At 48.3% G+C, this 27,904-nt stretch overlaps 1 protein-coding gene across 3 annotated transcripts; it reads right to left on the bottom strand.

The window, feature by feature from the left end:
* Positions 1–1,055: 1,055 nt before the first annotated feature.
* On the bottom strand, positions 1,056–27,556 carry unc79 (unc-79 homolog, NALCN channel complex subunit). Of its 3 annotated transcripts, XM_076158521.1 has the most exons (51): positions 27,535–27,556; positions 25,956–26,076; positions 22,563–22,876; positions 21,695–21,865; positions 21,440–21,535; positions 21,280–21,335; positions 20,882–21,011; positions 20,653–20,717; positions 19,943–20,031; positions 19,662–19,702; positions 19,077–19,105; positions 17,852–18,081; positions 17,443–17,614; positions 17,009–17,239; positions 16,719–16,909; positions 16,065–16,188; positions 15,537–15,677; positions 14,909–15,124; positions 14,490–14,717; positions 14,254–14,395; positions 13,925–14,004; positions 13,691–13,839; positions 13,443–13,600; positions 12,278–12,459; positions 11,873–12,074; positions 11,570–11,749; positions 11,106–11,174; positions 10,405–10,694; positions 10,119–10,301; positions 9,823–9,985; positions 9,588–9,737; positions 8,259–9,500; positions 7,762–7,863; positions 7,312–7,428; positions 7,073–7,262; positions 6,826–6,966; positions 6,678–6,716; positions 6,473–6,585; positions 6,092–6,177; positions 5,534–5,707; positions 5,232–5,300; positions 5,028–5,138; positions 3,637–3,741; positions 3,452–3,529; positions 3,240–3,329; positions 2,965–3,140; positions 2,356–2,539; positions 2,047–2,250; positions 1,786–1,863; positions 1,649–1,690; positions 1,056–1,552 (listed from the first exon to the last, which is right to left on the bottom strand). In XM_076158521.1, the coding sequence occupies exons 1-51, from the start codon at positions 27,554–27,556 to the stop codon at positions 1,364–1,366; spliced, it is 8,145 nt and encodes a 2,714-aa protein (XP_076014636.1). In that variant the 3' UTR covers positions 1,056–1,363. The 3 variants fall into 3 exon arrangements, with proteins under 3 accessions (XP_076014636.1, XP_076014637.1, XP_076014638.1); XM_076158522.1 differs by lacking the exon at positions 11,106–11,174; XM_076158523.1 differs by lacking the exons at positions 9,588–9,737; positions 11,106–11,174; positions 22,563–22,876; positions 25,956–26,076; positions 27,535–27,556 and having other exon boundaries at positions 21,695–21,782.
* Positions 27,557–27,904: the final 348 nt, after the last annotated feature.

The raw sequence follows: 27,904 nt of genomic DNA, 5'->3' as shown, positions 1-27,904 counted from the left end.
AGGTTGATGAGAAGGGGCACTGCAGCCTGATTCAGCTAGCTTGGGGTCACCGGGGAGTGTGTGTGTGTCTGTGTGTGTATGTGAGTGTGTGTGTTCATTAGTCACAACGTGCTCCATTATTATTACCTTAAGCTAGTGTTACACCACTTAGACTAGGGTGTAGTGATTCATTTAGCACATGCTTCCCTACACGAGTCTTGAAGAATGCACGTGTGACGACTCCGACGTCTCTCACGCAATTATTCATTTCTTTGTCCGGAAACAGATTTCTTGCCATAGAATACATTAATATTATCGGATCTAATTAATCTCAAAGCTTGATAATGAAATCCTTGCGGCAGCGAAGATCAAAACAAAGATTAATGCGCTGCTCAGCTTTCTAGCCCTGCTGTCATGTCATCTGTTATTCTCCGACAAGAGCTTGGTGGTAATGTGGTTAGACCTCACAATAATGCTTAATCACAACAAAACCACATTAAGCCAAAGGTAATTGTGTTTTCTTGGTATATGCTTGGGCCAATCTGTTTCGCTGCTGCCAATGAAGTAGAGACTGGGGGGGGGGGGGGGGGGGGGGGTGAGGGGGCATTTTCACTTCGGGGTTGGCAGGGGGGGGCGCAAACCGAAATAGTCTTGTTTACCTCCACCGTCTGGCTCCACCTTATCGAGTTACAAAGCTGCCGCTCCTACTCAGATTGGCCTCTGATCGATCGGCGCTCTGACGGCAAGAGGCAAGCGTGACTGACAGAGGCTGACAAGGATCTCAGACGGGAGCTGGGTAATGCATGTCACGTCATTTTACCGGAGACACCTGAGCTGCGGCTTCTTCACTCCAGACGCAGAAAACAACCGGGCAGATTTCACCGCTCTGACATCTGCAAAATAATGGTTCACTGGCCCCTTCCCTCATCTGTCAACACAAATTATGCACAGCGAATAGCAAGTCTGACTTTGGAGGTGGCAGCCAGCAAATATGAAATGACAAGGTGTCCAAATATTTAGAAAACTCTCATTTTTTTATTATCCAGCTTGCAAACAAGCAAATTAAAAAGCAGTAGAATATGAATATCAGAGTCAACATCTCTAAGTTTCAACAAGCATTTTCTTTTGGACCCTCACTGATACTAACATGGGTCCAAACACATTCTCAGTCATATAGGCAGGCACCCCATACATTTACCCCACACTAGAGCAAGTACTTCAAAATAGCATTGATTTACTGTACATATACTGGTACATAATGTATACTAAAGAGGCGGAGAAGGATTCAGTCCAAATGAATCCAAGTTCCTTCGTAGGAGTCCTTTCACATCTGCATCATGCCCGTTCTGTCCCGAGACAACCCCAGAGGGGACCGCCGAGCAGGTCACATGGGGTAGAACTGCGAGGCCGCCTCAGACGACTGGATCTCCACCTGCGCCATCTTAAACTGGGTGCACTGCAGCCACTTGCGCAGGGCGAAAGGGGGGGCTCCGGGGGCCTGGCCCTGCAGACATTGGTGGTTGACTCTGTTCTGGATGGCCTGGAGACGCAGCTGCAGCCCCGCAGACAGATGCTGAACACCACAGGGGAAGGAAGAGGGTTTTAAAGGATAATCAGCGGAATCCTTACATGTCTGCATCATATTGATCTGTGCTGATAACTGTTTTACCTTGAGGTTTGACTGAATCATCGGCAGCCACATAGGAATCAGCTGAAGAGAAAAGGGAGCACATGTAAGATGAGTTAGTCTCCTTGTTGAGATGATCACTAGTGTCGTACAGAAAATACATCAGGATTATAGCAAACCTTGACAAAGATGGTTGAGTTGCACTCCTGTAGGGCCTCCATCAGACTAATGACGTGAAGACACACCATCTCCACCATCTGGCAGAGAGAGTATAGAGAGTTCTCATCAATCAAAAACTGAGGAATCAATTACAGAAGCGGAGGCCCGAGTCGATTCTTATTTCATCTTTCGGGTGACGTGACCCAGGCCCCCCTCCTATGTTGGTTAGATTGAATACCCCCCCCTCTTCCCTCCCTCCATCTCGCCTGCACTCCACTTACCACTTTATTATGAGCCATGAGCTGCAGGATACTGGGTGTAACACGACTCCAGAACTCCAAGCCAGTGAGGATGGCGCTGGAGGAAAACTCGGTCTGGTTCTGGTTCTGCAGGGATGGAGCAGCAGCTGCCTGCTCGCAGTAGATGGTCCACAGCTGGGCAAACATGAAAGCGTGGAACAGCGAGCACATATGCAGCACCGACGTCTGGGGACAGATAAAGACCAACACAGAGAGGAGACCAATGAGGCGGTTAAACACTGTCTCCATTAAAACTTTGGCGTTTGGGGGGAAGATTGGTTTCTACGACACCTTGGATTGCTCTGGGAAGCCAATGAGGATGATGATAAGGTGATCGGCGATGTGGGAGCCGGCATCTAGGGGGATGGGCATGCAGGAGGTGGAGCCCTGGTGCAGGGCGCAGTGAGTCAGGGAGCCCAGGAGGAGCCAGGACAGCTGACGGATGTGGGACACGCACTCGATGAATTCTTTAGGGCTGTAGAGAACACACAAGTTGGAATTCTCACTTTAACAAATCCTCATCATTATGTTAGACTTACACATAGTCGCCCAACAACAGGGTAAAGGTGTAAAGGTTGTTGGTGATCATATCCAATACAGTGTGATGAAGTATTGACACTGTGGTGCAGTATTCTGATTTGCTGTGTGTGTGTGTGTGTGTGTGTGTGTGTGTGTGTGTGTGTGTGTATGTTTGTGTGTGTGTGTGTGTGTGTGTGTGTGTGAACAGAAACTTCTCCATAAAGCAGTTGCAGATATCCTAATGTATCATAGATAACCTGTGTTGTGATGTTGTTATTTTTCTTCATTGTGTGTGTAAAGTATCATGATAGTATTGTTACTGTATGATGCTGTGAGTCACTGAATCTCTACTACAGTATTCGGTGTGTGTGTAAATCGTACCCTTGTTGCATAGTGGAGGGAGGATGATAAAGCCACGGAAGATAACGGACCACAGCTTTGTTGTCACGGTGATTGCCTTTGCTGATCTCCATGGCGGCGACTTGTGCCAAGCCCACTTTCAGGTTTCCCCCGAACGTGTCCTCATGCAGCGGCTGGCAGCAAGCCTTCATATGGCTCTGAAGGACAGAGAGGCAGAGAGCGTAAACACTCCGGCTCTGTGTGTGTGTGTGTAACATGGAGGAGATTGTTGTATTCACACGAGGAACAAGACTTACTTTAAGTTTGGTTAGCGTGTGCATATCTGCAATGAAGTCCAGCAGCTCACTAATGTATTGCCTCATGCACTCCATAGCTGCTGTGGAACACTGTTAGAAACAACACAGCACATCTTTAAGGAGGATTCACAGCAGGGGGGCATCTTCATCCCCTGCTGCTTAATGAGACTGACTCTAATAAGATCTTTACACTAAGTCACTTAAAGTCTTACCCCCGGCAGCGTGGCGATCATATGCTTTTGTATGATGGTGGATTCTGCCAGCCGTGTGCCGATATCTGCACAAACAAACTGACAACACGCACTGCACATTCCTTTAATGGTCCGTACAAATGCTGCAATTTGTCACAGAAGCGTACATTGTGTGGTTAATGTTGAGTGAAACGCGTTGTAGTCACCTGGACCAGCAGTAACAAGTTTGTGTCAGGCAGAGGAGACTTGAACTTGAGAGCCTGCAGCAGCTCCATCACCACAATGCGGGACATGTAGAACTTATCTCTCTCCTGGATGCGAGGAGATAAAAGAGGAGTGGAGTAAATGTACTGATGCAGCAAGACTGCCGTTTTCTATTATCACTCTCCCTTACTCATGCTGTGAGCGAGAGTATAAACTGTAGCCTGAATAGAGGGGGAAGGACAGGCGGAGAGAGGGAGAGAGAGCGAGAGAGGGAGGCAAGAGAGAGAGAGAGAGACAGAGAATAGACAGAGGAGAGTGAAAGCTGAGGAGTAGATTTAGGCCAGTCCAGATCTCTCCTCCCAGAGTCCCAGGCAGCTCAGATGAGGCTGTCAGCCTGCCGTCTCCCTCCCTGAGGAGAGGCTGCTCTCTTTGTTCATCCCTTCCACACAAAGCCCAGCTGCCTGTTTACAAACCTCACTGTCATCTTTTTCTCTCTCTTCCTCTATGCAGTCGTGTTTGCCTGAGTCGGGCTCGGGCACATGCTCTGCCCGGCTCCAACACGACCACGACGGCGACAACTACACCGCCAAGCCGTACACTGACATTTCACTCTGAGGCGACGGTTAATGTGCCTACCTGTATACCGCGCTCTCATAATTAAAAGTTAATGGAGCGCGTCCTGTTTAGAGGAAAGCAAATCACAGGATGGAGGACCCACTCACACTTCTCCTAATGCAATGCGGTTGTGATTGATGGCGTAGGAAAGTTTGGTAAGTCTGGACAGCCTCACTCTGTGTCCTTAAAGCCCGGCTCCCAGAAAGCAACAGAGCAGGTCAAGAAGAAGCCCATGTGTTTCCCAGAAGCTTCCCCATAAAACAACCACACAGGACAGATTCCAAAAGCCATTGCTCACACTGGCTCTGGGTTTTGAAAAGCGGATATAATACGCTGAGGGATTAAACAGGGTGTAGAAAATCAATACTGCAGGAGACATAAAGCATGCGGCGTTGACAGTGGTGGAGGACTGAGGATCCATCTGGGCCCAATAGTGCAGACAGCACCGGCTCCATCTCTGTCTGGGGCGGCCACTCAGAAACACACCATACATCCTTGGGCCGAGCGCGCCAACTAATCATGTTAATCAATAATGGCTGATTGCCTACTTAATCATCTGTGACACATGGCCACATTTCTCGCTGACTGGAGAGTCCAGGCAACTAAGAGTAGCACCAAAAGAGTGATGACCCAGAGGCCTGTGATAAGGATCTGAACATTTCGGGCACTGCAGGGTCACTTCAATGGTTTAGATCTGCCAGAGGCGCATAGTTACTGGATTCTAACCCGTGTTTGGCTCTCAAATGCAAAGAAACAGGCGTGCATATTTGGACTTTACCTTATTAAAGCCTTTGTAACACAATCCACACAGTTCAACAAGGTAGGAGAGGCTGAACATGCCGTACTGGATGACAAAGCTCAGCAGCTTGGAGAAAGGCTCCAGGAGGCTCTGTGGGATGAGAGGAGATGCAGGAGGAAAGGTTACAATGATTTGGATCGGAGAACAACAAATCAATATGTACTAACTGGACCTGAAGCTCACCCGGGTTGCATTCGTGGTCGGGATTTTCAGTAGACAAATGATAATCCTCAAACTGGAATCCATGGGGCACTAAAGAGACACAATGGGCAGGAGACAGTGTGTGTTACTGTTCCTGTGTGCTGTGGGAAATTGATTGTACACACTTATATGACCTCCAAGGTCAAAAGCAGCAGCGTCACAATCAATTACAATTTGGAAACTGAATTCGACAAGGGCACCGGTAGAGATGCTTTTACCATGAAGCGTAATCGGGTTAAATCTTATCAGGCGGCGAGCTAACTGAATACAGAGGTCATATCTACCTTTAGGGGAAGCACTGAGGGCAATTTGGTGAGAAATGTCTGGAACTGGTTGCAGATGGTTGTCCACAGGTTGCTGGGGGAGTCCATGGGGAGCGCCTCCATGAAGGTGGCTATGTTGTCCAGGCAGTGCAGCATAGTGCCCCCTGCTGGAAGATTCTTCTTGTTGTTCAATCCCTGCAGGGTACAGAGGCAGAAATTACAACAGTGTTATATAAGGAAATTACACATGCGGAGATATTTCCATTTAACTGATCGTTCACTCCTGATCAATCACATTGCTCGGGGATTTATGGGACACAGTGAAGCGCTGGTGAATGGTTGGATGAGCTCATTTTACGCTGATGTATCTGCGGTGTGTGTGTTTCATTTGAGCAGAAGAAGAAGATGGGATAGTGGTGCGGAGGAAGGCAAACGCTCATGAATGCGCTGATGCTTTGGTGTATTGGGGAGGCTGCTGTTAGACATGGAAGAGGAGACACATCAGGGTTCTGGCTTTGACAAGAGCTCCTCCTGCTGGTGAAATCACTCAATGTTAGAACACACAAGCTGAAGATATACCTCCAGCAGCATGTTGAGAGCAGCCACAGAGCTCAGGTCGTTGAAATCTATCAGCGAGACTGCCAGCGTTCTCAGAAAACTCCCATCTGAGAGAGAGAGAGAGAGAGAGAGAGAGAGAGAGAGAGAGAGAGAGAGAGAGAGGGAGGGAGAGAGAGAGAGACAGAGAGAGAGAGAGAGAGAGACAGAGAGAGACAGAGAGAGACAGAGACATATTAGAACAGTTACAGCATATTATGTCAAATATGCATCAATTGTATGTTAAATATATACTCTGAACACACACACACACACACACACACACACACAGAGCACTTTAGGGACGCTACAAGTCCTGATACTCTATAATGACTTTGAGTTGGATAGTGCCTGTTATAAGCAGACCTTTGATGTTACTCTGGAAGAGCTGGGGCAGGATGCCGTTGGGGGCCAGCTGGTGGAACATACAGCGGAGGAACTGCTTGGCCACGCCGGCTACATTACCCGGGATCAACATGCTGGGAAAACAAATGCAAAGACGTGTGTCACTGGCAGTCAAACACTAAAGGTGAGAGATGGAATGAATCTGTCTTTCATGTCTCTACTCTACCTCTCCGCTTGTCCGGAGAAATTGGCACTAGACGCCAACCTGAAAGTAAGCAAAACAGTCAGGAGATGAATTATGCATGAGGCCTAAGAGTGCGTTATGAAAGTTGATTTAGCGGTGTGTGTGTGTGTGTGTGGACGTGGAGATGTACCTGCCCACAGACTGCATGATGTCGAGCAGCATGGGGGCAGCTAAATCTGGGCTGAGGTGGATGAACATGGACAGAACCACCACCGCCAGGCTCAGAGTCTCTTCATCGTACTCCTCCAGCACGGCCGCACAGTCTCTGCACCTAGTGTGTCACATTAAACATGCACATCAGGCCATTTGAGGCTTTGCTCAAGGGCATTAGGGTCGACATTCTGCGGTGACGGCTTTCTGACAGTCGACTCGTTCACCTGTCAGACATGGTGGTGGGCTGCTCGTCAATGAACTCCTCAGGCGCCGGGACAAACATGCTGACCGTGCTCGGGGCGGAGAGGAGGCTGGTCTTCGTGGGGCCTACAGAGGGGTGGAGGAGGGGGAAAGAGGAAGGAGGGAGGAGGGAGGAGGGAGGAGGAAGAAGGGAGGAGTTCGATGAAACAACAGCTGGATTTTCTGGTGAAGTCCAGCTATTAAGACTGAAACCCTAACTGACCTGTGTCCCAGGTGCTGATGTTGTGCGGCGCGCTGGACTGATGTTCCAGTTGTCTCTTCATCAGCTGGCTCATGGTCAGAGCGCCCAGAGAGCCTCGCTTCACCTGACGGTACTGAGCTGAAGACACAGAGAGACACACCTGAGCTGAAGCTGCACATCTGCATTCACAAGGAACTACAACAACACTGACATAATGATATTTAAGAGTGGAAACTAATCACAACATTGATGTAAAACTTCAACATTCGCTCATTGTTGTTCGTCCAATAACTGCTTTGATCTCATGGTTTATCTCAAACTTAGAAAAATGCTTCATCTTCCCCTTTGTGTTCTGCTTCGAGTTGTTTTTATTTTAAATAGTTGCATCAAGTCGAGGTCCTCGTCTTGTTCCATTCTCTCACTCTAATGAAATTCAAAAGGAGATTGAAGAGTAAAGTATTTGGATCCTACTTGACACAGAAGAGCGGTGGCTTGTTTCAGGCATAGCAGCTTCGAGGGTTGGGGCTGAGGCTGATTCTCGTGGTTTTTCCAAGGTAGACAGAACTTTGTGATCTGCAAGGCAATATATGTCAATCATGGGAATACTGTGTGTGCCCTTTTGTGTTTCTATGCCGGAATCATGAGTAAGTGCGTCTCTATGTTGTTACAGTAAATGTGAGGAAAACGTCTTATAGATTAGTCAAAGTCATTTTTAGTGATGATTTAATAGTAAAGTTTGTTATGTGAGGTTGAAAGTTTTGCCACCGGTCAAATTTAGAAAATCATAGTTTGAGGTTAGTAATGACGCTAAGTGTATCGAAATTCTGCCTTTTACTTTCTTTTAAACATGCTTAAAGTGCTTATTATGGAGGGATCAGCTTATTATGAGTGCCTATCCTTCTGCTTCGCCTCCTCATGTCTTCCTCCCCTTCATCTCATCTTCTGAACATCTGTCCTTCACTTCTTACCGGTTTCTGCCGTCTGGTCTCCGCTCAGTTTGTCGAAGGTGTTAAAGGAGATATCCAGGTATTCCCTCTGGATGGCGCTGACGGCGATCTTCCTCTGCTTGCGCTGCCGTGGAACGATCTGGATCTTGAACTCGGCCTCGTCGTCCGGTTTGGGGTCGCTGTCCGCGTCGTCGCCCATGTCGTCTTCGTCTTCTTCGTCGTCGCCGTCCTCCTCCTCTTCGTCGTTGCTGGTGTTTTTCTCTTTTTCCGGCGAGGAGAGAGGCTCCGCTCTGTCCTCTGGGATGACCAAGAAGATGGTCCGACCCGAGGGACTGGACCCGGGTGCGTCGGAGGTGGCGAAGGTGTCGTCCAGAGAGGTGTCAGGGAGGTGTGGGGTCTTCCTCAGCAGGTCTCTCTTTTGTTTCAGAGTCATGGGGCTCTCCAGGGAATAATTCTCTGGTCGGTCAGGCAGATCCAGAGATGTGCAGGGGGTTAAGCGGTTCTTTGCTTGCTCTAAGCCTCCATGTCCCAATGGAGGCTCTGGAGTCTTCTTTCCAGTGGAACAATCCTCCACGCTCACCTGCACCACAGGGGACAGACGCAGGGTGTTACTGCTGGCAGGGGACGTTAGGACCTTCGTGCCCCCGTTAAGCTTTGAGCCCATGATGGCGTTGAGATCAAACTCTTCATCACTCTCCACAATCCTCAGAGGAGGCAGCGGTTCAAACACCAGGGAGTCACTGTCAGACATGGAGAGGAGCGAGTGTTTCTCTGGAATGGAGGTGCAGTCAGAGGAGAGGTCGATGAGGTCGGCGTCCTCCTTTCCCTGAGCCGACTCCCCCGTGGAGCTTTGGTCCAGCTTATCGTCGAAGGTCTCCATGCAGCTGAGGCGAACCTCCGGGATGACCTGTTTGGAGCCGTCGGAGTGGCCCCCCCGAGAACCGCGTCGGCCTATGTGGTCGCCGCCGTCCACCCTCAAGGAAGAGCTGTCGGACAACCCCTTGCCATGATACCTGCTGTGGCACGTGGCAGAGGACGGCTGCAGGACAGACCCGGGCGCCTGCAGGTCACAGCGGTCGATGCAGGACTTGCGTCGATGTTCATCCAGGTTGAAGAGGATGGAGTCTGTGTTGGAGATGTCCAGAGACTTCTGCTTGTGCATGGCCTGGAGACGCTTCTTCCTGGTGCTCTCCTCCCTCACACAGTGCAGGATGCTGTCCTGCAGGGCGCTGGCTTCACGGTACTCCGACAGCTCGATCTCACCTGAAACACACACACATAGAAGTTTACCAATGAAGACAACATGGCTGCTATGAACAGGAAGCTATGTTTAGACCTCGTGCTTCTTACTTTTCTTGGCGTTCAGCTCGACCGGCTGATACTTCACAGACTTGCTGCCGCCGATCCTCTTCAAGCGAGCGAAGAAGGTCTGTGACTCCTTGTTAGCAGCTCCAGTCGGTGTGTCATGGACATCCGATTCATCAAACACACTGTCCTCCTCTAAAGACGGAAAAAGAACCCAGCAGCACGTCAATGGAGTCCGCTCAACTCGAGTTTAACAACATTTCTTTTACGATTGCGTCACCTTTCTCCTTCTCGCTGTAGCGGCTCATGTTGGAGTTGTCACTGTACAGAGGCCCGGCTGTGGCATGAGGACGGCAGCTGTGATACTGAGCGTTCAGTGTGTTGATGGTAATGTGGACCAGGTGGAGGATTATTTTACTGCCCTCCGTGTCTCTGTAAGGGTACTGTGGGCAATACAGAAGTGCTGGGATGTTAAAATTGGCAGCAAGCTCATTCACAGGAGAAGAAACGTGTAATCTAAGGGACTGAAGGAGCCATATCCCGTGTAATTACGCCACACAGCAGTACACAGAGTACCTTGTAGAGGATGACGAGCAGAGCTTTGAGCCACATCTGTCTGATGTGCGGCCTCAGGGCCCACAGAGAGCATCGTGGCGGCTGCTGGAAATAGTGTCTCAGCTGGGGGCAAGTGCAGTACTTCAGAACTTGGACCACCAGGGGGAGTAGCTGCTTCCCTAGACCTATATTGTAGTCCATCACCTGGAAAACACAGCATGTTACAGGGTCAGTTACTCTCAATATACTATTAAACATGTAATTATAGCTCGAGCTGTGTGTGAGGACAGAATCATATCTCAGGCACTTGTGCGATTCCAGCGATGAATGCGTTGAAGCAGGTGGACGTGCGCATCTTCTGAGGGGCGATCATGAAGCAGCCCTCCTGCTGGTCGTAGCCCAGCAGCACGTACAGGTGGCGCTTCACCGTGTTGAAAGCTTTGGCGCTGCCGATGTCGGCCTCGGCACTGCTCTGGTCTTTGGCCATGAACTTCATGAGCACCATGATGAGCTGGTGGACCGTCTGGTGATCGATGCCGGCGTCCTCGGGAAGCAGATCTCTGATGATGGAGTCGTCCTCGGGAGACGAGGTCTGGCCTGGAGGAGAGGGGTGGAAGGGTCGAGGTTAAAGGGCGAGAGGGAGGAGACAGGAAGAGGGTAGGGGTGCAGGGATGCAGGGGTGCAAGGGTGCAAGGGTGCAGGGGTGCAGGTTAATAACACAGGGGAGGGGAGGGCAGGGAAGGGGGGGTCAACTCATCATGTCCTCTTCTCTTTCAGTACAAGCGGATGTATAATCATGCAGCATACATGGATATTACGGTAACATGTTCACAGAGGGGTAAACAGGAAACAAGGCCGGGGTTCAGAGTTTGTGTAAGTCTGACGCGAGCTTCTATCACAACATAGCAAACATCTCTTTTCCATATTGCCCTTTAACTTTGCTACATACGTCTCCCCTCTAATATTATGTGATTATGAAGAATAAGGTTTCAGATTGGGATTATTTACCTGGCAGGACTTTCTCTATCATATCTCCCAGTGTCGGAGCAGAGTGCTCTTGCCTCGTAAGCCTTAGAGCTAAAAACAGACAATTAAGGAGAACGCTGAGGGGCAGCGGCACAGGACACATGTCTGAGCTTCACCAGCACCAAACACACACACACACACACACTCTCATTCAATCATTTGGAGCAATAACAAACCCACAAACACAGCAGCTGGTCAACCACATTACGTCTGAAGCCAAAAGCACCTTCCAGTGATATTTAGACGTCAATGAATGAATGTGGGCACAGTAAAAGCAAGTAAGTGAGGAGAGAAACATTAGGAAAGCAGGAGCAGACTTTGATCATAGTATTGAAGTATCATCTTAGAGATTCCATCTTTGAAGCTTAAATGTGTCTTGAGACCGAAGTCTAAATGGGAGCAACACACACACCCACACACACTGAAACGGGCTGATCTGTACTCACGCAGTCGGTTGCTCAGTGACTCAGGGAGTGAAAAGGCCCGTTTATTCTCGGCCGGGCCCTTCACACTGTCCCTGAGAGAGCGCACACTCTTCTGACGATTCCTGGCGAAACGGGCTCGCCGGATCTTCCACATGGCCGCGTCGCTCAGGTTGGCTACATTGGTCCGGACAGCTGTGATGGCTGTGCAAACAATCCACACAGAACTATTTTACGGCAGTTTTAGTAGTTTCTGACACATGTAGATGCAGCTGGTGTGTGTGTGTGTGTGTGTGTCTGTGTGTGTGTGTGTGAATGGGGACATACTTGTTGGGAAAGGGAACTCCTTGTTGCAGTCCAGGTGTAACTGAGCCTCCAGGGATAAAGTCTCAAAGCGGTTCACAAAGAATTCCCAGCTGAGTGCAGGAATGTCTTTCTTCAGGAAGTGCAGCAGCAGCAGCTTACTGAGGATGATGGGACGATCCCTCACTACTGTGTCAAACTGGAAATCCAGGCAAAGGCACAGGCCCTAAACACACACACACACACACCCCAACATCCCTAATTATTCCCCCTTTCATTGACTCTGATCATCCACATCTCTGTATCGCATCTATTGTCCATTCTGTGGTTTCTCTTTACGTCTTTGAGGCTGTTTGGGCCAAAGCCTTGATCTTAGAGGCATAAGTGTGTGTGTGTGTGTGTGTGTGTGTGTGTGTGTGAGCAGATCACCTGCAGTGCCGGTCTCTTGATGGTGTCCAGCAGCAGTCTGGCGCGCGTTGCTACTGCTGGGTTGACGTCCTCCACCGAGGCCAGCAGGCAGCAGAAGGCGTGGGCCAGTGCATACTTCAGCAGGTGGTTCTTTGTCACCGCGCCGATGTCCAGAAAGCGACACAGCACTGCCACCTTCTCCACTGGGAGTTTGCATGAGAAAACGAGGCCATATGTCAGCACCATCAGACCATAGCATGTCTGCCATGATTACCAAAGCAACCACCTCAAACAGGTCACTGCTTACTGGCTTCATTTGAGACAAGACTCTAAAAAATTCTGTCGCATCTCTGAGGCCTCATCCAGTGTCAGGGTGCTGATGGGTACCACCCAGTGTTGACCACTAGGTGGCAGTGTGGTAGTGATATGGATCCGATGCCAGTGCAGCTTTATGGCCTCAGAATAATGCAGATTGTCACATTATAGGAGATGATTATCACTGTGCCTTCTGCCTGATGTACACTCACAACTATACATTTATCTCTTTCAACAAAACTAATACATCAAAGGGTGTATTAATATTATCTGATCTCATATTACAAACATCATCTCACCTGGTGGAAGGGCTGAATGACTGTATTCATGCCCTGATTTTTGGACAAATGTTGATAAAATTATAACTTCTCCTTTATCATATATGTGTGGTTGTGTATGTTTATATGTCTGGGTCATTTTCTCTCATTTTATTCTAACTACAAGTTGTGTTTATTCTGTTTTCTCTATCCTAATATCATCCATACAGGGTTAGAGGACCTGTCCTCTGCCTCTGTCTCAAGGTCATACATCTCCTCTCTGCCAATCACAGGGCGAGAAACGCCTTATTAATCCCACAACGCCTCTTCGCTGCCTGTTTGAGCCACACGGTAACCATGACAACACAAGAGGGAGATGTGGGCAGGCAGTGGTTTCGGGAGATCATTATATAAGCAGACTGGGGGTTTCCTATAATATTTAATTCAATCAACTGCGACCGATGCATTTGCATAATGCATTCTCCAAAAAACAATAACAATCCAACAAAGGTCCAACGTTTCCACATCTATATGAGGCTGTGGATTATTATCATCGTTGTCTCAGGCTGTCAGCATCTACAGATTTAGAGCCACGTGCAACCTCAGCTGCTCACCTGCTTCGAATCGTATTTTCCAATCTTTGCTGTTGAAGTTTGTGTTGATCATGTTCCAGAAGATGTCCGCCCCATGGGACAAAGAGAGGGCATGAAGGAGCTGGGGTACGGCCAGGGACGCCAGTTGGCAGAACTCTGACTTCAACATGGACCACAAGCTGGAACACAGACACCAAATTAGCCCACACGACCGTGACAGTTAAGAAATGGCCGCCAGTAAGATGCCAGTGTGTCTTTTGCCAACGCACCACGGGATGAGCATCTTCTCCTGGACGTAGGCGAGGAACTGGGGGTGATCCTTACGGGCCAGGTACAGACACTCCCCGTGGAGACAAAGGATCTTCAGACAGTTCAGCATGTTGAACAAGATGTCTGGCTCCTCAAACTTGGACATTTCCTGAACACAGCAGAGACATGTGACTCACAAAGAGCCGTACATTCACATCTGCGTGTGCCAGAGTTTAAATGGAGCTATTCATTACCTGCAGAATGGTGTATATCAGCTTCAAAGACACTGGCAGCTGCTGGTAGGAGAACTTCTTATCAGCGTTATTCTTCATTGCTGGAAGGAACAAAGCTTTCATGTCAGGAGCAACTCCCCAACCAAGGGAAACATCTCTTTTAACTGTCACAGAGAAGACATGGTTCCACATTGTCCCATGAAAATAGAATGCGAAGAGACAGTGAAGGAGGAGTTACACTCAAAATATGAAACTATAAATGGATGTTTGAGTATCTAAGACTATGGTTCACTTTATTTTCATTTAATTTGATCTAAAGGACACATCTGGAGGATATTCTGTATACATACAGGCGTCATCAGGAGAGTGGTTGCTGGAGTTGTCAGCCTGTGTGCTACTTGGATTTTCTACTTCTTCATTTTCACTTTCCATCCCAAGAGAGAAATCCGACTGAGGCAGAAGCAACGTTTCCTCCAAGCTGTCAGTGGGTTCCTACAGAGGAGAGCGTGCATGCTTTTGGTTTGGAACAGAGTGACACTGTGGCATTCATTTTGGAGGTGGACATATTTGATGCTCAGGGTCTCACCACCAGCCGTATCTCCTCCCGGGGGGTCAGCCTCTCCAGGAGCTCACAGCCCAGCTGGTAGCACAGGATACTGGATTGGCACAGGCTGCACTCCAAGGCTTTTTCGTCTTTCTGGCAGGTGTGTGAGCCCCCCCACGGGGCCTGAAAGACGTTGTTGATGATGCCTACGATATCCTTCCCCAGGCTGCTGTCTAGACCCAGCATCACACCGTCATCCTGCAGCTCCATCTGAGACAGCAGAGAAAAACAGAGGAGCAAAAAGTGGAGCATGACATGTCAATCTCAACATCCCACATGTTTGATTTGTTGTCATTCTTCGGTACGGAAGAACAGAAATCAGTTTATCCTGGTGTGAAATGCTGTAAACCCTGGGAATTGTGGATATGTAAATATAAATAGAGTATATATAAGAACATTACCTGCTTTAGAATGAGGTCAAACATGAGGATGAAGCAGCCGAGGTTCATGTCATCGTCTTCACAGTCCAGGTCCAGTGCACAGTGTCCAGTGGCGTGTCCCAGGTTTTTAAAGGGACTGCACCTCAGAGGGCTGCGGAATGGGCTCCTGAAGGGGCTGGGGAAGGGGCTGAGGGTGTTGTGCTGCCCACGTCGCCCCGGATCTGACACCACACTCACCTGCGGGCAAAGACCGTTTCGTTCTATCAAACGTGTTTCTCTTTAAAAGTGAAGCATAAACCTGCAAAGTCCCTCCGTTGCTGGTGGTTACGCTGTAATTCTGCAGTTGCACTGATATCAGTTTCAATGATAAATCGACATCATTGTCAAGTTCAATTAAGCCCCTTAACAGAGCTATATTTAGACTTTGTCAGTTGCCATGGCAACACACATCCCAATGAGTGGTAGATAATAGCAGGCAGGCAAAGTATAAAAATGATCACGTCCTAATCTTAACTGTGTGCTGGACAGAACCCAAGCATGTTCCACCTTTTAAAATAATACTGTTGATGATAAAACAACTAAGAGAAATGGAACACGGCCACTGGTGACTGCTGGTTTGGAGTGACTTTAGTGCGATGGTGAGGCTCACCCTGCGAGCTCCAGTGTTGCCTGTCAAATCTGAGGCTCGAGCTTTCCTCTGATTGGCCAGCTCCTTCAGAGAGTTCACTCCATCTGAGAACATCCCAATGAGCAGCTGGAGAGGAACCACGATATCCAACTCTGACAGCACCTGGCAGGGAACAAGACAGCATGTAGTATGTAGTCTGAACATGTTACCCACAGAAGAACACACACACAGAAGTGCACCAGGCCTCTATTTTGGATGCGACCTATTTACTGTGATGGAATTGATGCCATCACTTGATCACAGTTCTGACAGAAAACTTGAAACCGATCCATGTGCACAGGGCAGAAAGCTGTGAGTGCATATGGGATGAAAGACAAAATCCCTCCTGCCTGTCTTGGTCTCACTCTGTGACCCAGATCCATATTCAGCAGGGCCCTGCCTCGTCTCTCTGACACTCTGCGACAACCTGTTCAATTCACACGCGCCGCGGACAGAGCCGCGGGACGTGAACAGAACGCTCAGGTGTGTTTGTGTGTGTTTTGTTCTCACGTGCAGCCACAGCAGTGCCTGCTCCTGCACTGATGCTGGGTAGCCGGAGAATCTGCAGCTGATGAAGCCAAACATCTCTTCCATGGAGAAAGGCAGGGGGCACAGCTCAATATCAAACATCTTGCTGTGGGATCAAAGGGGAGAAAATAGAATATAATGTTCATGTATATGCATTAATGCAGACTGACAGGGGGGAAAATTGGCCTTCAGAGGCTGGAACGTGATGTGCCTGCTATTTTTAATGTCGTTTGATGGTGAAATGCTGTAATTTCCATTTCTTCTGCCTCTGCTCTTTGGGCTTCTGTTGGTGTTGGCATGTAAACAGCAGGAGTGTGGGTTGTAAAGGGCAATACGCTGCTGAATAGCAGGGGCAGAAAGCTGCAGCAACACGCTTTAGATTCTGAAACATTCAGGCGGTGATGTCACAGCAGGCATTTTTCCAATCACTGCGGTTAGAAAAAACGTGCTGTGACCTTAAAGCCTGTGGTGTGTAACATACATGAAGACATCAACTTAGAGGGAGCAGTGTCTGTTTTTTGATTGGCTTGTTTGGTTCTGGTTTGGGTCCTTTGGTGATCCTTCAAATCGCTGTCCCACCTCATTTTGAGCAAAAACAATAATTACAATATGGGAACTATTGTTTTTGGGTCGTACCTCAGCACCTCCCTGAACTCTTTCAGCTGGTTGTCGGGCACTTCGGTGCGTATGGCCTCCAGCCACTCGGGCATGAAGCATTCCCACAGGGGTTGACTGATGACATTGTAAGGTATTAGACACAGGATCCTGTTCAGGCCTTCTTTAAGCTGGGTCACAGTGGTACAGGACTTGTCCCAGTAACCCCCCACCTGCCGAGAAAGCACAGAAGAAGAGGTTAAAATCTCAGTTTAATGCCCTTTTCCCCTCACCCTGCACCCGTGTGTGCTTATGTGGCTGTGGCGCCTCACCCTGGCAAACTCCACCGGTTTGGGCAGCAGGCACATGACCATGACGTCAAAGCGCACTTCACACACTGTCTTTAGCCACTTGGTGACAAACTGAGGCTTGAGCTTCTCCACCAGGCTTCCCACTTCATCGTCCATCATGTAGGCCGTGGAGTGAAACCACTGGAACACCATGCTGACCAGCCGAGCCAGGCTCTCCGTGGGCGTGTTCTCGTTGGGGGTACACAGACTCACCTGTAGGGGGGGAAGAGGAGACATGAGCGAAGGGCAGCAAAGGCAAACAACCCCTATCACAGATTCATTTAGAGCAGAGATAAGACGCAGCACACACACACACACACACACACACACACACACACACACACACACACACACAGACTCCTTATCTCATCCCTCCCTGTTATTGACATTTATGGAAACCGGCTGTGAATACACACCAGGAACCAGATGCCAAACTGACTGAGGAGGCGCTGGTCATGCTGGTCGTCCTCCTTGTTGTCAAACTCGATGTTGTCCAGAGAGTGGTGGGAGGCGGACAGGCCCATCTGACGACGCCTGTTCATTTCAAACTCACGCTGCTCCGCGTGGATTTCGGCCTCCTTGAGAAGGCTGGATGGATATGGAGCGGATGATGCGGTAGAGCAGCCACAGAGCAGTCACAGAGGCGCGGATAGAGAAAGGGAAACAGTGAGGGAGAAAGGAAAGCTGAGTGTACGACTTCATCTTTATTGACATATTGGTTTGGGAACACACACTCTGCGGCGTCACGGGCATATGTGCGGCCGCGGCTGTGATGTTTCAGTACACACACACACACACACACACACACACACACTGTGAGTGTACCTGATAACAGCTTCCACCGTGCACACCAGCTCCTCGGCGCCGCACTCCCGGGTGTTGATGGGCGGGGGGGAGGTCTGGTACAGATGGGTCTCCGCCGCAGCCCCCACCTCGCTGCTGTGGTGGTTGACATGGCAACGCTTGCAGTAGCGGACAGGCCGGTTGCCATGGCGCCCACAGCAGCCGGCCGAGAAGCAGGTGACCACGGCCCTCCTCACATGAGAGCTACAGTTCTGAGAAGCCAAGAGAAAAGGGGGAAAGAGGAGGAGGAAGAGGAAGAGGAGGAGGAGGAGAGATGATTTGTTTCTATTCTGGGAAGTCAGCAACCATATATTAGCCAATAATGACAAGACTTTAAAAATAATTATGTTTCCAGGCATCAAAAAGCAGCATTCAGGCCTTTTGAGTGAGATTTGTTCTGCCTTTATTGTGTCTGCAGATTCTTTACATGATCTCTCCGTGTTTCTGTTTGCTAACAATGAGAAAGGACGGTGCTGAAGAAGCAAACCTAATGTAATCAGACGCTAATCCTCAGCTATTAGAGGGATGCAGTGCCCTCTATCAAATCAACATATCCATCCATCTCTCATTCACCCCTCTGTCATCTCACGGCAAACAGTGTTACTGAGGTGTCGCTCCATTTTGGGTATCATGCTGTATTAATAAGTTACTATTCTGGTGAATGTGACACATAACCACTTCACAAATGACTCAATTAATAATGGCAGGGTTGAGCAAAGCCGGCTCAGACACAGAGGCTGTGTGGATTAGGGCTGCTGATGGAGGTCAGATGTTTCCTGCCAGGCGCTCTGCTTTGCGGAGAACACCTGAGATCATGTCACGCTCAGTTTTCCCACTGTCTCCTTGGAAACCAGCAGGGGAGCACTTACAACGGTGGCGTGCAAACATCATGCACGCCCCACCAGCTTCTTTTGATACCGGATAACCTTCACTTCAGTAAACGTGCTCGCCGGCAGAGAAAACATTCAAAGTTTATAAAAAGCGACCTTGCGCGTGTCTCAGCTAAGAATAGCTTTCGTGCATTTATGTATTTTGGTGATGAAAGAGTTTAGAGCAAGCGAGCTGTTTGATTTGTGGATGGTGCATTTAGCTGGATTTGGCAGATCTGAGCAGGACTTCATTACTCTGAGGGTGCAGGGAAGTTAATCACTTATGACAGCAGGGGTTCATGTTAGGGTGGAGGCTCACTGCAGTATGAATATCTTACCTTCTTTTGACAAATAGCAGATATCTCCGCTGCAATGACAACAGAAATATGTCATTTGCAAATGACAGATAACAGATGATAATAAAGATAAATTATAAAATAATAATTCATTCAATTAGATATGAGGATCAGAATCATGGAAAACCTTGTATAATTTAATTATTATGACTTATATGCACCTAAAAAGTAATTAGATAACTGTTTTATCATTTTCCGTCTTACTTCACTTATTGTTAAACACCTCTTGCTCACTGTGAAGGCCCTAAATAAGACCGGCTGATAAATTTCTACTTGAATTTGAAACAAAAACAGAGCTTTTATGTACCACAAAGGGTTAAAACACCTACAGGAAGACCTCCATCAAGTAAATTTGTCCTTAGATGACCAGATCCTTCAGTACCACTATGGGACAAAATCTATACCTACCACATCGATCCATCTTGTGGCTGTAACACACTGTACACACTGTACACACTGTACACGTGACCCACATGTGTGTCAGTTACTGTGCTTCTATCTTCATCTGTGGGAGGCAAGATCAATTTAAGGAATAATGAAATGTAAATACCTTTTACTTACACTCACCTTGGGGCAACAGTACATCAACAAGCCATTCAGCGTGGTCCCTGCAAAGGTCAGAGCAATGATCAACAACACTAGCACATAGGAGAGAAAGGAAACAAGTGACTGTGTTGGTTTTGTGATGACGATCTCATTAAGTACGTGAGGGGATTATGTAACCATGGCGATGCAATTCCCCTGGGTTAAAGAGAGGAATAATGAGGTAGCCGGTAGGCGATGCATGTTTCGGAAATGGCGTCTTATTGAAAGAGGGGGAGGAGGGAAAGGTTGAAACAGATGCATACCCTGCAATCCTTTGGCTGCACTCCTCGCATATGTAAAGAGGAGGGGGCTTGTCTCCCAGGGCAACGGAAAGAGTGGGATCTATACACATCTGCAAAAGTAGAACAGGTAGCATTAGAATATCATCAACCAACCATATAGAAACAAAATACAGATTTGCCCCCCTTTGCCTTCTGCAGGGTTAATACTAACTCTAATATCACGCTCCTGACCAGGACAGCATATGACACCTATACCTGCCTCCCCACGCCTCTGTGTGCATGACAGCACCCATATGCTCCAGTGCTCGTGGCCACGCCGTTCAGATGGCACTCTGTAATTCACTGTGCTCACTTGATGCCACCCGCGTCCACAAGGGCTGCGTGGGGTCATCGCTTCCAATTAAGCCCCCCTCCTTCCCTCCCTCCATCCCTCCCTCACTTCCTCCTCCTGTAACCCCCCCTCCCTGCTCCTTGTAATTGAATTCCAGCCCCTGTCCTTGCTCTTATTCCTGATTCTATTTATCAGTTTTGAGCAGAGTAGCCACAGCAGAGAAGGATTCAGGAGCTGGATGGGCTCTCAGTCTGCTGCTCATCTGTCTTCTTCAGACATTGTACATGAAGAGGTGTGGGCTTATGTTCGCGAGCACCCCCAATCGACCACCCAACCGTGTAGCCACAATATAACAGTTAATAGCATAAGGCTTCTTATTATTTTTGAAGGCTGAGGTCACCTTGACAGCTGGTTTATTGATGGCATTGTGGCACTCTATATGCTGACAGTGGATGGGGTTCCAGGCTGTTAGGAATAGAAAAGAAGACATCAGGGACCGGGGGGGGGTGGGGGGGGGGGGGGGGGGGGGGGGGGGGGAAGAGAAGAGAAGAGGAGAAAATGAGATGATTTGTACTGTTACTCATTACAGTGACAGTGCAGGAGCGGCTCAGACATCAGAGGAAGTGTACCTGTGTACTGCAGTCCTCTATATTCACTGATGGCTCCGGGTGGTTTGAGGTTGGGCCAGTAATGAAACAGCATCTGCACTGCTGGAGGCTTGACTTGGGATGGTCCATAGGATATAACATACAGCAGGTCCTGCACACAGAGCCGTGATCAGCTGGGACTGCAGACTGCAGAGCTATTAAATGATTTTATGCATATTAGTCGATGGGAGGCTTTCATTCCAAACTCCATTTTGTAAAAAGCGTTTTTTATAGCTCATGTTCATTTGATGACAAAATGTTTTATACTTATAGGCATCAAGAGAGCAATTTGCTGTTCAATAAAGAGGTTTTCACAGTTTTTAATATTGCCTCAATTTTGGAATGAAACTCTTCCTCTGTGCTTTAAATAACCGTCATACCTTCCACACTTCTTGTTTGTGCTTCATTAAACACTCCAACAACTGACAGTGATACACTAGAGAGAAGCAGAGAGCCGTTTGAGAGACCAGCTGTTAACTTTTCTGTAAATATTGATATGTGTGTGTGCTTGATTCTGGATGAGCCAGTGTGACAGTTTACCTGGATTTGAGGTGTACTGCATTGCAATCATGAGCATGGATGAGGCGGAAAGATTGACATAAGCAGGGACCCCCCCTTCCCTCCGGGTGGAGCCCACTACAGATGAGCAAAGAGAGAAAGAGAGATAAACACTCGTGTGCGTGCTGGCTTATGTAAGTGAGAGTGTTTTGATAGGTGTGTCAAAGCATCAGCTGCTTTAGTGAGTCAGAGATGTGTTATTGTATTTTAACTGATCTGCATCTAGGGCATACTCACATATGGCCATGGGGAGGAAAGAGGTGCTCAGGTATTCAATGATGTCTTTGTGGAGGAAAGGGGGGAATGTGGCTAAAGTGGAGATCATAGTATAGGGCAAAGTGCTGAGAATATCGTCACTGAGAAAGGGCAGGAGGCAAGTTGTAGTGTAAAATATGGACTGTCCCAGATCTGTTAAGAAAGGGGAAAGGCAAAAAGAGACAGAGAGATACACAGACACTCATTCAATGAACTGTACATACAGTATTTGTATACTGTATGCAGCCATAAAAAAACAACTCCCTTTAACAAAACAACACAGAACAAAATCTAGGTAACATTTGGAATATGAGGACAGTGAACTTTGTTAAAAAGCCACTGGAGTACAGTTTGCCCTCAGGAAAGAAGAGCATTCCAGTGGAGGAGATGGGTTTTCATGCTTAAGAGCTTTTTTTTTTAACAGTGGTCAAATATTCATGAAAAGCACTGACTGTGATGCAGCCTTGAGCTTGTGAAAAACACTGAAAATAACTCATTCTCTGGCGTATTCCACGTGAAATTAGCAAGGGATACAAACTACTACATTTGCTTATTTGTGCTCATACTGTATATTTGCACATGACAACTTCAGTAGAACATTTCTCCCACTTTACAGAACAAACATGCAGTCAGGAATGATACACAGAAGAGAAGGCCTATGTCTGTTAGATCCAAACGCTCATGAACAATTGAGTTGACAGGATCCAGCGTGCTCCCAATCACCCCATGCATCCCTCAAGATCCACAGCCGGACTCCTCTCTTCCCCCAAAAAGCAGCAGTGGCTTCATGCAGGCCAGACGGTTTCGGGGATGATGATGACAAACAGTGGTGCACTGGGCCTTGACTCACCATGCTGACCGTGCTGCAGCAGGGGCACCAGGTCAAGCAGGGTCACGAGGGTCACATAGAGGCCCTGATAGTCCAGAGAGGGGTACTCTGACAGCTGAGCGTCCCGACTCTGCTGCCCCTGCCCCCCGCGGTCTGACGGGGCATCGCGCAGAACGCTGTAAAGGAGGGAGCGAGTAACTGTAGGGTTGATGGAACTGACTTGTGGTCTTAGAGATGGGGTGAGTGGGAATGGCACAGGAAAAAGACACATGGTCATGGGCACGGCCAAATTGGAAGCTTCCTGGTTCTCCTTCCTGCCTGTGCGGGACAGAATGCTGCTCCGGGGCGGGAGGGGAGGCGGGGTAGGGGAGGGTAGGGGAGGGGAACAAGGGAAAAAAAGAGACAACAAAGACACAAAAAAACAGCACATTACATTGAAATGGCACTACAGAGACAGCGTAAATAGAAAAAAACAAACCCAGATAAACCCCACATAGGATGCAGTGTCTCACCATTTGACTTTATCACTGGAGGCACGGGCAAATTTTGTCCCTGCTTTATCTGTCCAGAGTGACTTTAATTCACTTTTCATTGGTCTAACTTTGCACTTGGAAAACAAAAAAACATGAGCACAAACTGCAATGATCACTGCATCTCATGCGTATCTGGTGACAAGGAGCAAAAATATAAAAAATGGCATGTTTTCAGTGGCAACCCCATACTTCTCCAAAAAGGGACAGCGCAAAGTGACTGTCCCTCCATGGCTGCCAGCTTCCAATAGGTCAGGTGAGGGCCAATGGGCCGCGGAAAGGTTTGGTGGAATTTCCTTGTCTTTAGTGGGGCTGTCAAGGATGGGAGTGACACCAAATTGGTTCGGGAAAATACAGAGGTGACACTTTTGAAACATGCTTCAGCCAGTAATAAACATGTGTGTGAGGTTAGATCAAGTGCTCCTGGGTCACATCACATGTTTATTGCACCAGAGAAATAATGTCCGTATGCATACGTTATGATACTGTACCAGTATCATCGGGAGAAATAATGAGATCCAACAGGCATATGGATTCAGGTTTCTGAAATAAATGTCACAACTAATCTACGGTAGAGGAAAAAACTATAATGACAAAGGAATAGGTTGTGTCAAAGGGGGGGGGGATGACCGGTAGCATTATGTTTGTGAGCTAATGCAGGATGGACATTTGTGTTTGCTGTCCCCTGGGGAAGGTGGTGGACATAAAGTCATTGTTTTAAGAAGGAGGGAGGAGGAGAAAAAAGAAAAATGACAAAAAAAAAGAGAGCAAAAAACTAGTTGGGTGTGGAGCGTCTAGGGTGGGGGGGGGGGGGGGGGGAGTGGAGGGGGGCGGGGCCAGAGAGCATTGCTCTTTTACTGCACATTATTAAAGAGCTAAGCTGTTCTATCGGGCGAATGATTTGGGTTTTTATTATGAGAGCCCAGATTAATATGTCGGCGTGTGTTGTTATTGTTTTTTTTAAAAAAAAAGAAAAGAAAATTCTAATGAAAGGTCGCTCGAACTGTCGAGTCACAGCACTCAGAGGTCAGCGAGAGAGGGGATTTAACTCCATCACATTTGATACAGTCGCTCATGTCAACAGCAGGAATATAACACTAACATTCTACAATTCATCCCCTCAAAGTTATACTCTGTAAGATTCCAGTCGGCGTGGGCCAATTGGTAAAACTGCGTCACGGCACAGACGTCACGCTGGAATTCAGACGTGACCAATGGATAACAGGACACGCACCTCAGAATCCTCAGAGTATGACTTTTCACTGCCCGTCTCTCATATCAAGAAAACACCATTAATTTGAACAATGAACATAGACGTATAAATTGACACCCCCCACACACACACACACACACATACACACACACGCACACACACAAGGACGCCCACACACGCCCACACACACACACACACACACACAATACAAACACGTAAAACACATGTAGAAATGCACAAACGTGTGACATACATTGCCAATCAAGCCCTGCGCTGCCATTTTGACCATGGGCCGACTATGTGTGTGCGTAAATCCTTCATAAACACCATCACCTTTTAAAGTGTGTGGTGGAGGTGAAGCCGAGACAAACTGCTATGTCTGAGGCCTCTGAGCCTCTGAGCCGGGCTGGTGATGCTTTCTGCTCCCGTACGTTCAGTCTCATGAGTGATTTGGCTCCAGGGTCGGCGTGGCTCACTGGTGCAGAGAGCGCCACAGATTTTGGCTTGTGACTAACTTTGATGACCTACAGCACCTGCCTGCCCGCTGAGATATTACACTGCCGGGCCCCATCTTTTATGGGACACCTGTAATTGTCAGTAAATTGAAGAAATTGCTTCTTCTTGTCCTATTTTCTATGCTGCGTTTGACCCTCAGGACCTCCTGCGGTGAACACGAATCAACAATCTTCCTGTCTTCAGTGTCTTCTCTCTTTTTTAACGCTTTCCCTCCCCTCACCTTCTGGTTTCAGACAAACCAGTCCGGAGATTGTCCACCACTCACTCTAATCGGACGGGGCAGGGATTTGCTCTGAACATGTGAGCGCTCTGGGGGAATATCGAGCGCAGGATGACCCACCGCCGTTGCAGCCCCCTGTCAGGCTCCATCTTTACCAAACACGTATGAGAGGCCGTGGTAAAAGAGCGTGGCGGTGGAATAATCCATTTGGGGCTGAAGCATAGACTATAGAATTGAGGTCGGCTTCCAATCTCAATCATAATAACAACAGAGGCGTGCAGAGAGATAGTGATATTACTGCACTACTCTTTATATCCTGTCACGTATAGAAACATAGCGTGCGTGTTGACATGGAAAGTAGCTCCGTGCAGCTGAGGGAGGGAGAGGGGAAATGACTCACTGCGAAATTAAAACGTGTCCATAATGGCTGCCCTACATGACCTGTGGTGGAAGAGGAAATAACATGTTGTTCCTTCCTTTGGGGCTCTCACAGCACCCAAGGGAGCAGGCTTGACCCGGAGAGTGCAGAGCCACAAGGACCTGCCCTCCGCTGCTCCCCTTAGGGACGGACAGACACAGCGAGTCGCCACAGGGTGGGGGGTGGACGTTAGTCTTAAAAGCCGACCGCCGAATCAATAAACATCAACCATATGTGCTGCTGCGAGAATGCAACAACTCCAGAGGACATCAGTGTTTATCTCATCTGGATAGTGACATCCAAACACCTCAGACGTGTTCTACAGCTCAGGACAGGCAGGTGATGTTGCTGACTTTCCCTCACAACATCAGTTTTCTCTCACATTGGTGTAGTTTTAGCCATTACGTGTCTCTTTGTGTGAGAGAGACGTCACCTCGTGTGATTGTGTTAAAGCTAAGTATCAAACGCTGCACACGGTCTGCTACTTCACCTGTTGGCTCCAGAGCAGGGTACTTACCTGAGCAGGGTTTGGGAAAAGTATTTCAGTGTGTTTGCAATGTCTGTTCCGGAGGGCACAGGGTAAATATTGTGTTGCACACGGTTGTGATACTCTTGCAAGTATCGTATCTTAGAGGCAACTAGACAAAAATAAAGAGCAGAGTGACAAACAAATCAACAGTTACATCACAAAGAGTCAAAGTATGAGTCACTCTGAATTATTCCAGTTTTATCTGACCACCAAGACAAATGGTGGAAGGGAACATGCACGAGGCTGTGTTTCTGTTTGCTGTTTGGATTAAATCCCCACACACTCACTCACACACACACACACAGGCACACACACAACATGTTACATGGAAGCTCAAAGGCTCTGTGTTCCCATGACTCTCTTGTTTTCACCAGGTGACCTTTTTGGCAAGGCAGCGAGGTCACAGCAAGCCCTGGAGGCGACGCTAACCCTATGCTTATACAGAAACAAGCTTGTGAGGACGGGGGTTGGGAGTTGAATCCCAGCATTGGTTGAGAGAACAGTGTTTAGAGGAGAGAGAGAGAGCGAGAGAGAGAGAGAGAGAGAGTGAGGATCTCAGCTAATGAGGCTGAGCCGGTGGCGCTCTCAGGTGCCTCTCTAGTCCCTCAGGTCATCGTTTAAGGTCTTCATGTATGTGTTTAGTCTGGTTGAGAAGGTTCAGACTCACTGGTCACTGCTGACCCAATTACTGTGACTATAGGATGGGCAGGAGTGCATTGATTCCTCTCTGACCTGTAACAGACAAACCCCAGCATAAAAATAACAGCTGCAGGGTTTGTGTGTGTGAGAGAGAGAGAGAGAGAGAGAGAGAGAGAGAGAGAGGGAGAGAGAGAGTGTATGTTTCTCTTGCCTGAGAAATAATAATCAATGAACCTCAAATTAAACCAATACATATATTGCATGTATGTTTAATGTTTCCACGCTGTTTAATTTTCCCTTTTATTGGCCATTAATCAATAGCAGCAACTTGATCAGCACAAGTTTGACCCTTTATGTTCCTATAGAAAAGGCTTTAATGTATGGAAGCCTATAGGCTATAATATGTAATCAGTCGACTGCATTGACAGGCTGAGTTCCACCTGTTCATGATGGGGGAGGGAACCCAGAACAGCCTTCAGGGCCTCAGTGTCATCAAACCACATTATCGATCAGGCTAATGCCACCATATTGTTCGATAAGGAATCAGTCAGGTCGACCTTGAGAACAACAGTGCAGCTCGAGGTTTGGCACACACACACCCACACACCCACACACAGATATAGATACAGGTTTATATATGAGGCATTGGCGACAGAGCGGTGGGCATGGAGGTGTTTTCCGTGAGCATCCAGAGCAGCAGGCAGGCAGGCAGGCAGGCAGGCAGATCAGAGCCTCGTCCTCCCTCCGCAGTGAGGGGACGTGTTGCAACCTGCCGCGGTTTCATCACCAAGGACAGCTCCCCTCATCCGCTGTCTTTGCTCCATACAAAACAACCAAAATACCACTTTCCCAAACCCGAGACAGACACACACATACACACACACAGGCAAACACACACACACACACACAGGCGAGCAGCTGTACTTACATTGCTCCGCTTTCGTAGACATTTCGCAGACACTTCGGGAAACATCCAAAAATCGAGACTGTCAACTGGGGGTTTTGGTGTTTTCCTCCCCGGCGGTGTGTGTGTTTCCCTCGGTGGTGAAAAAGTGATCATACCCCCCCGTCGCAGCCCACAGCTCCCGGCTTTGATTGTACCACTCCGCCCGGTGGATCCGCACGGTGTGGCGGCGGCGGAGACGGAGACGAGGGACGGAGACAAGAGGACGGAGACGCTGCCGTGGATGTCTTTGGTGGAATTTTAAAGAGAAGCTCCGTTTTCTGAGGCAGTTTCCTGTCTGATTTGAGAGTTGTGTTCCGTGATGGCGGAGAGAAACGCGATCGTCCACATCTGC

This window comes from Genypterus blacodes, unplaced genomic scaffold, assembly GCF_046128005.1.
Source record: "Genypterus blacodes isolate CSIRO-AG114 ecotype Tasmania unplaced genomic scaffold, CSIRO-AGI_Gbla_v1 ptg000082l_1, whole genome shotgun sequence".
Classification (NCBI taxonomy): domain Eukaryota; kingdom Metazoa; phylum Chordata; class Actinopteri; order Ophidiiformes; family Ophidiidae; genus Genypterus; species Genypterus blacodes.
The sequence above is the reverse complement of the archived record's forward strand: the minus strand, read 5'-3'. Positions and strand labels throughout refer to the sequence as shown.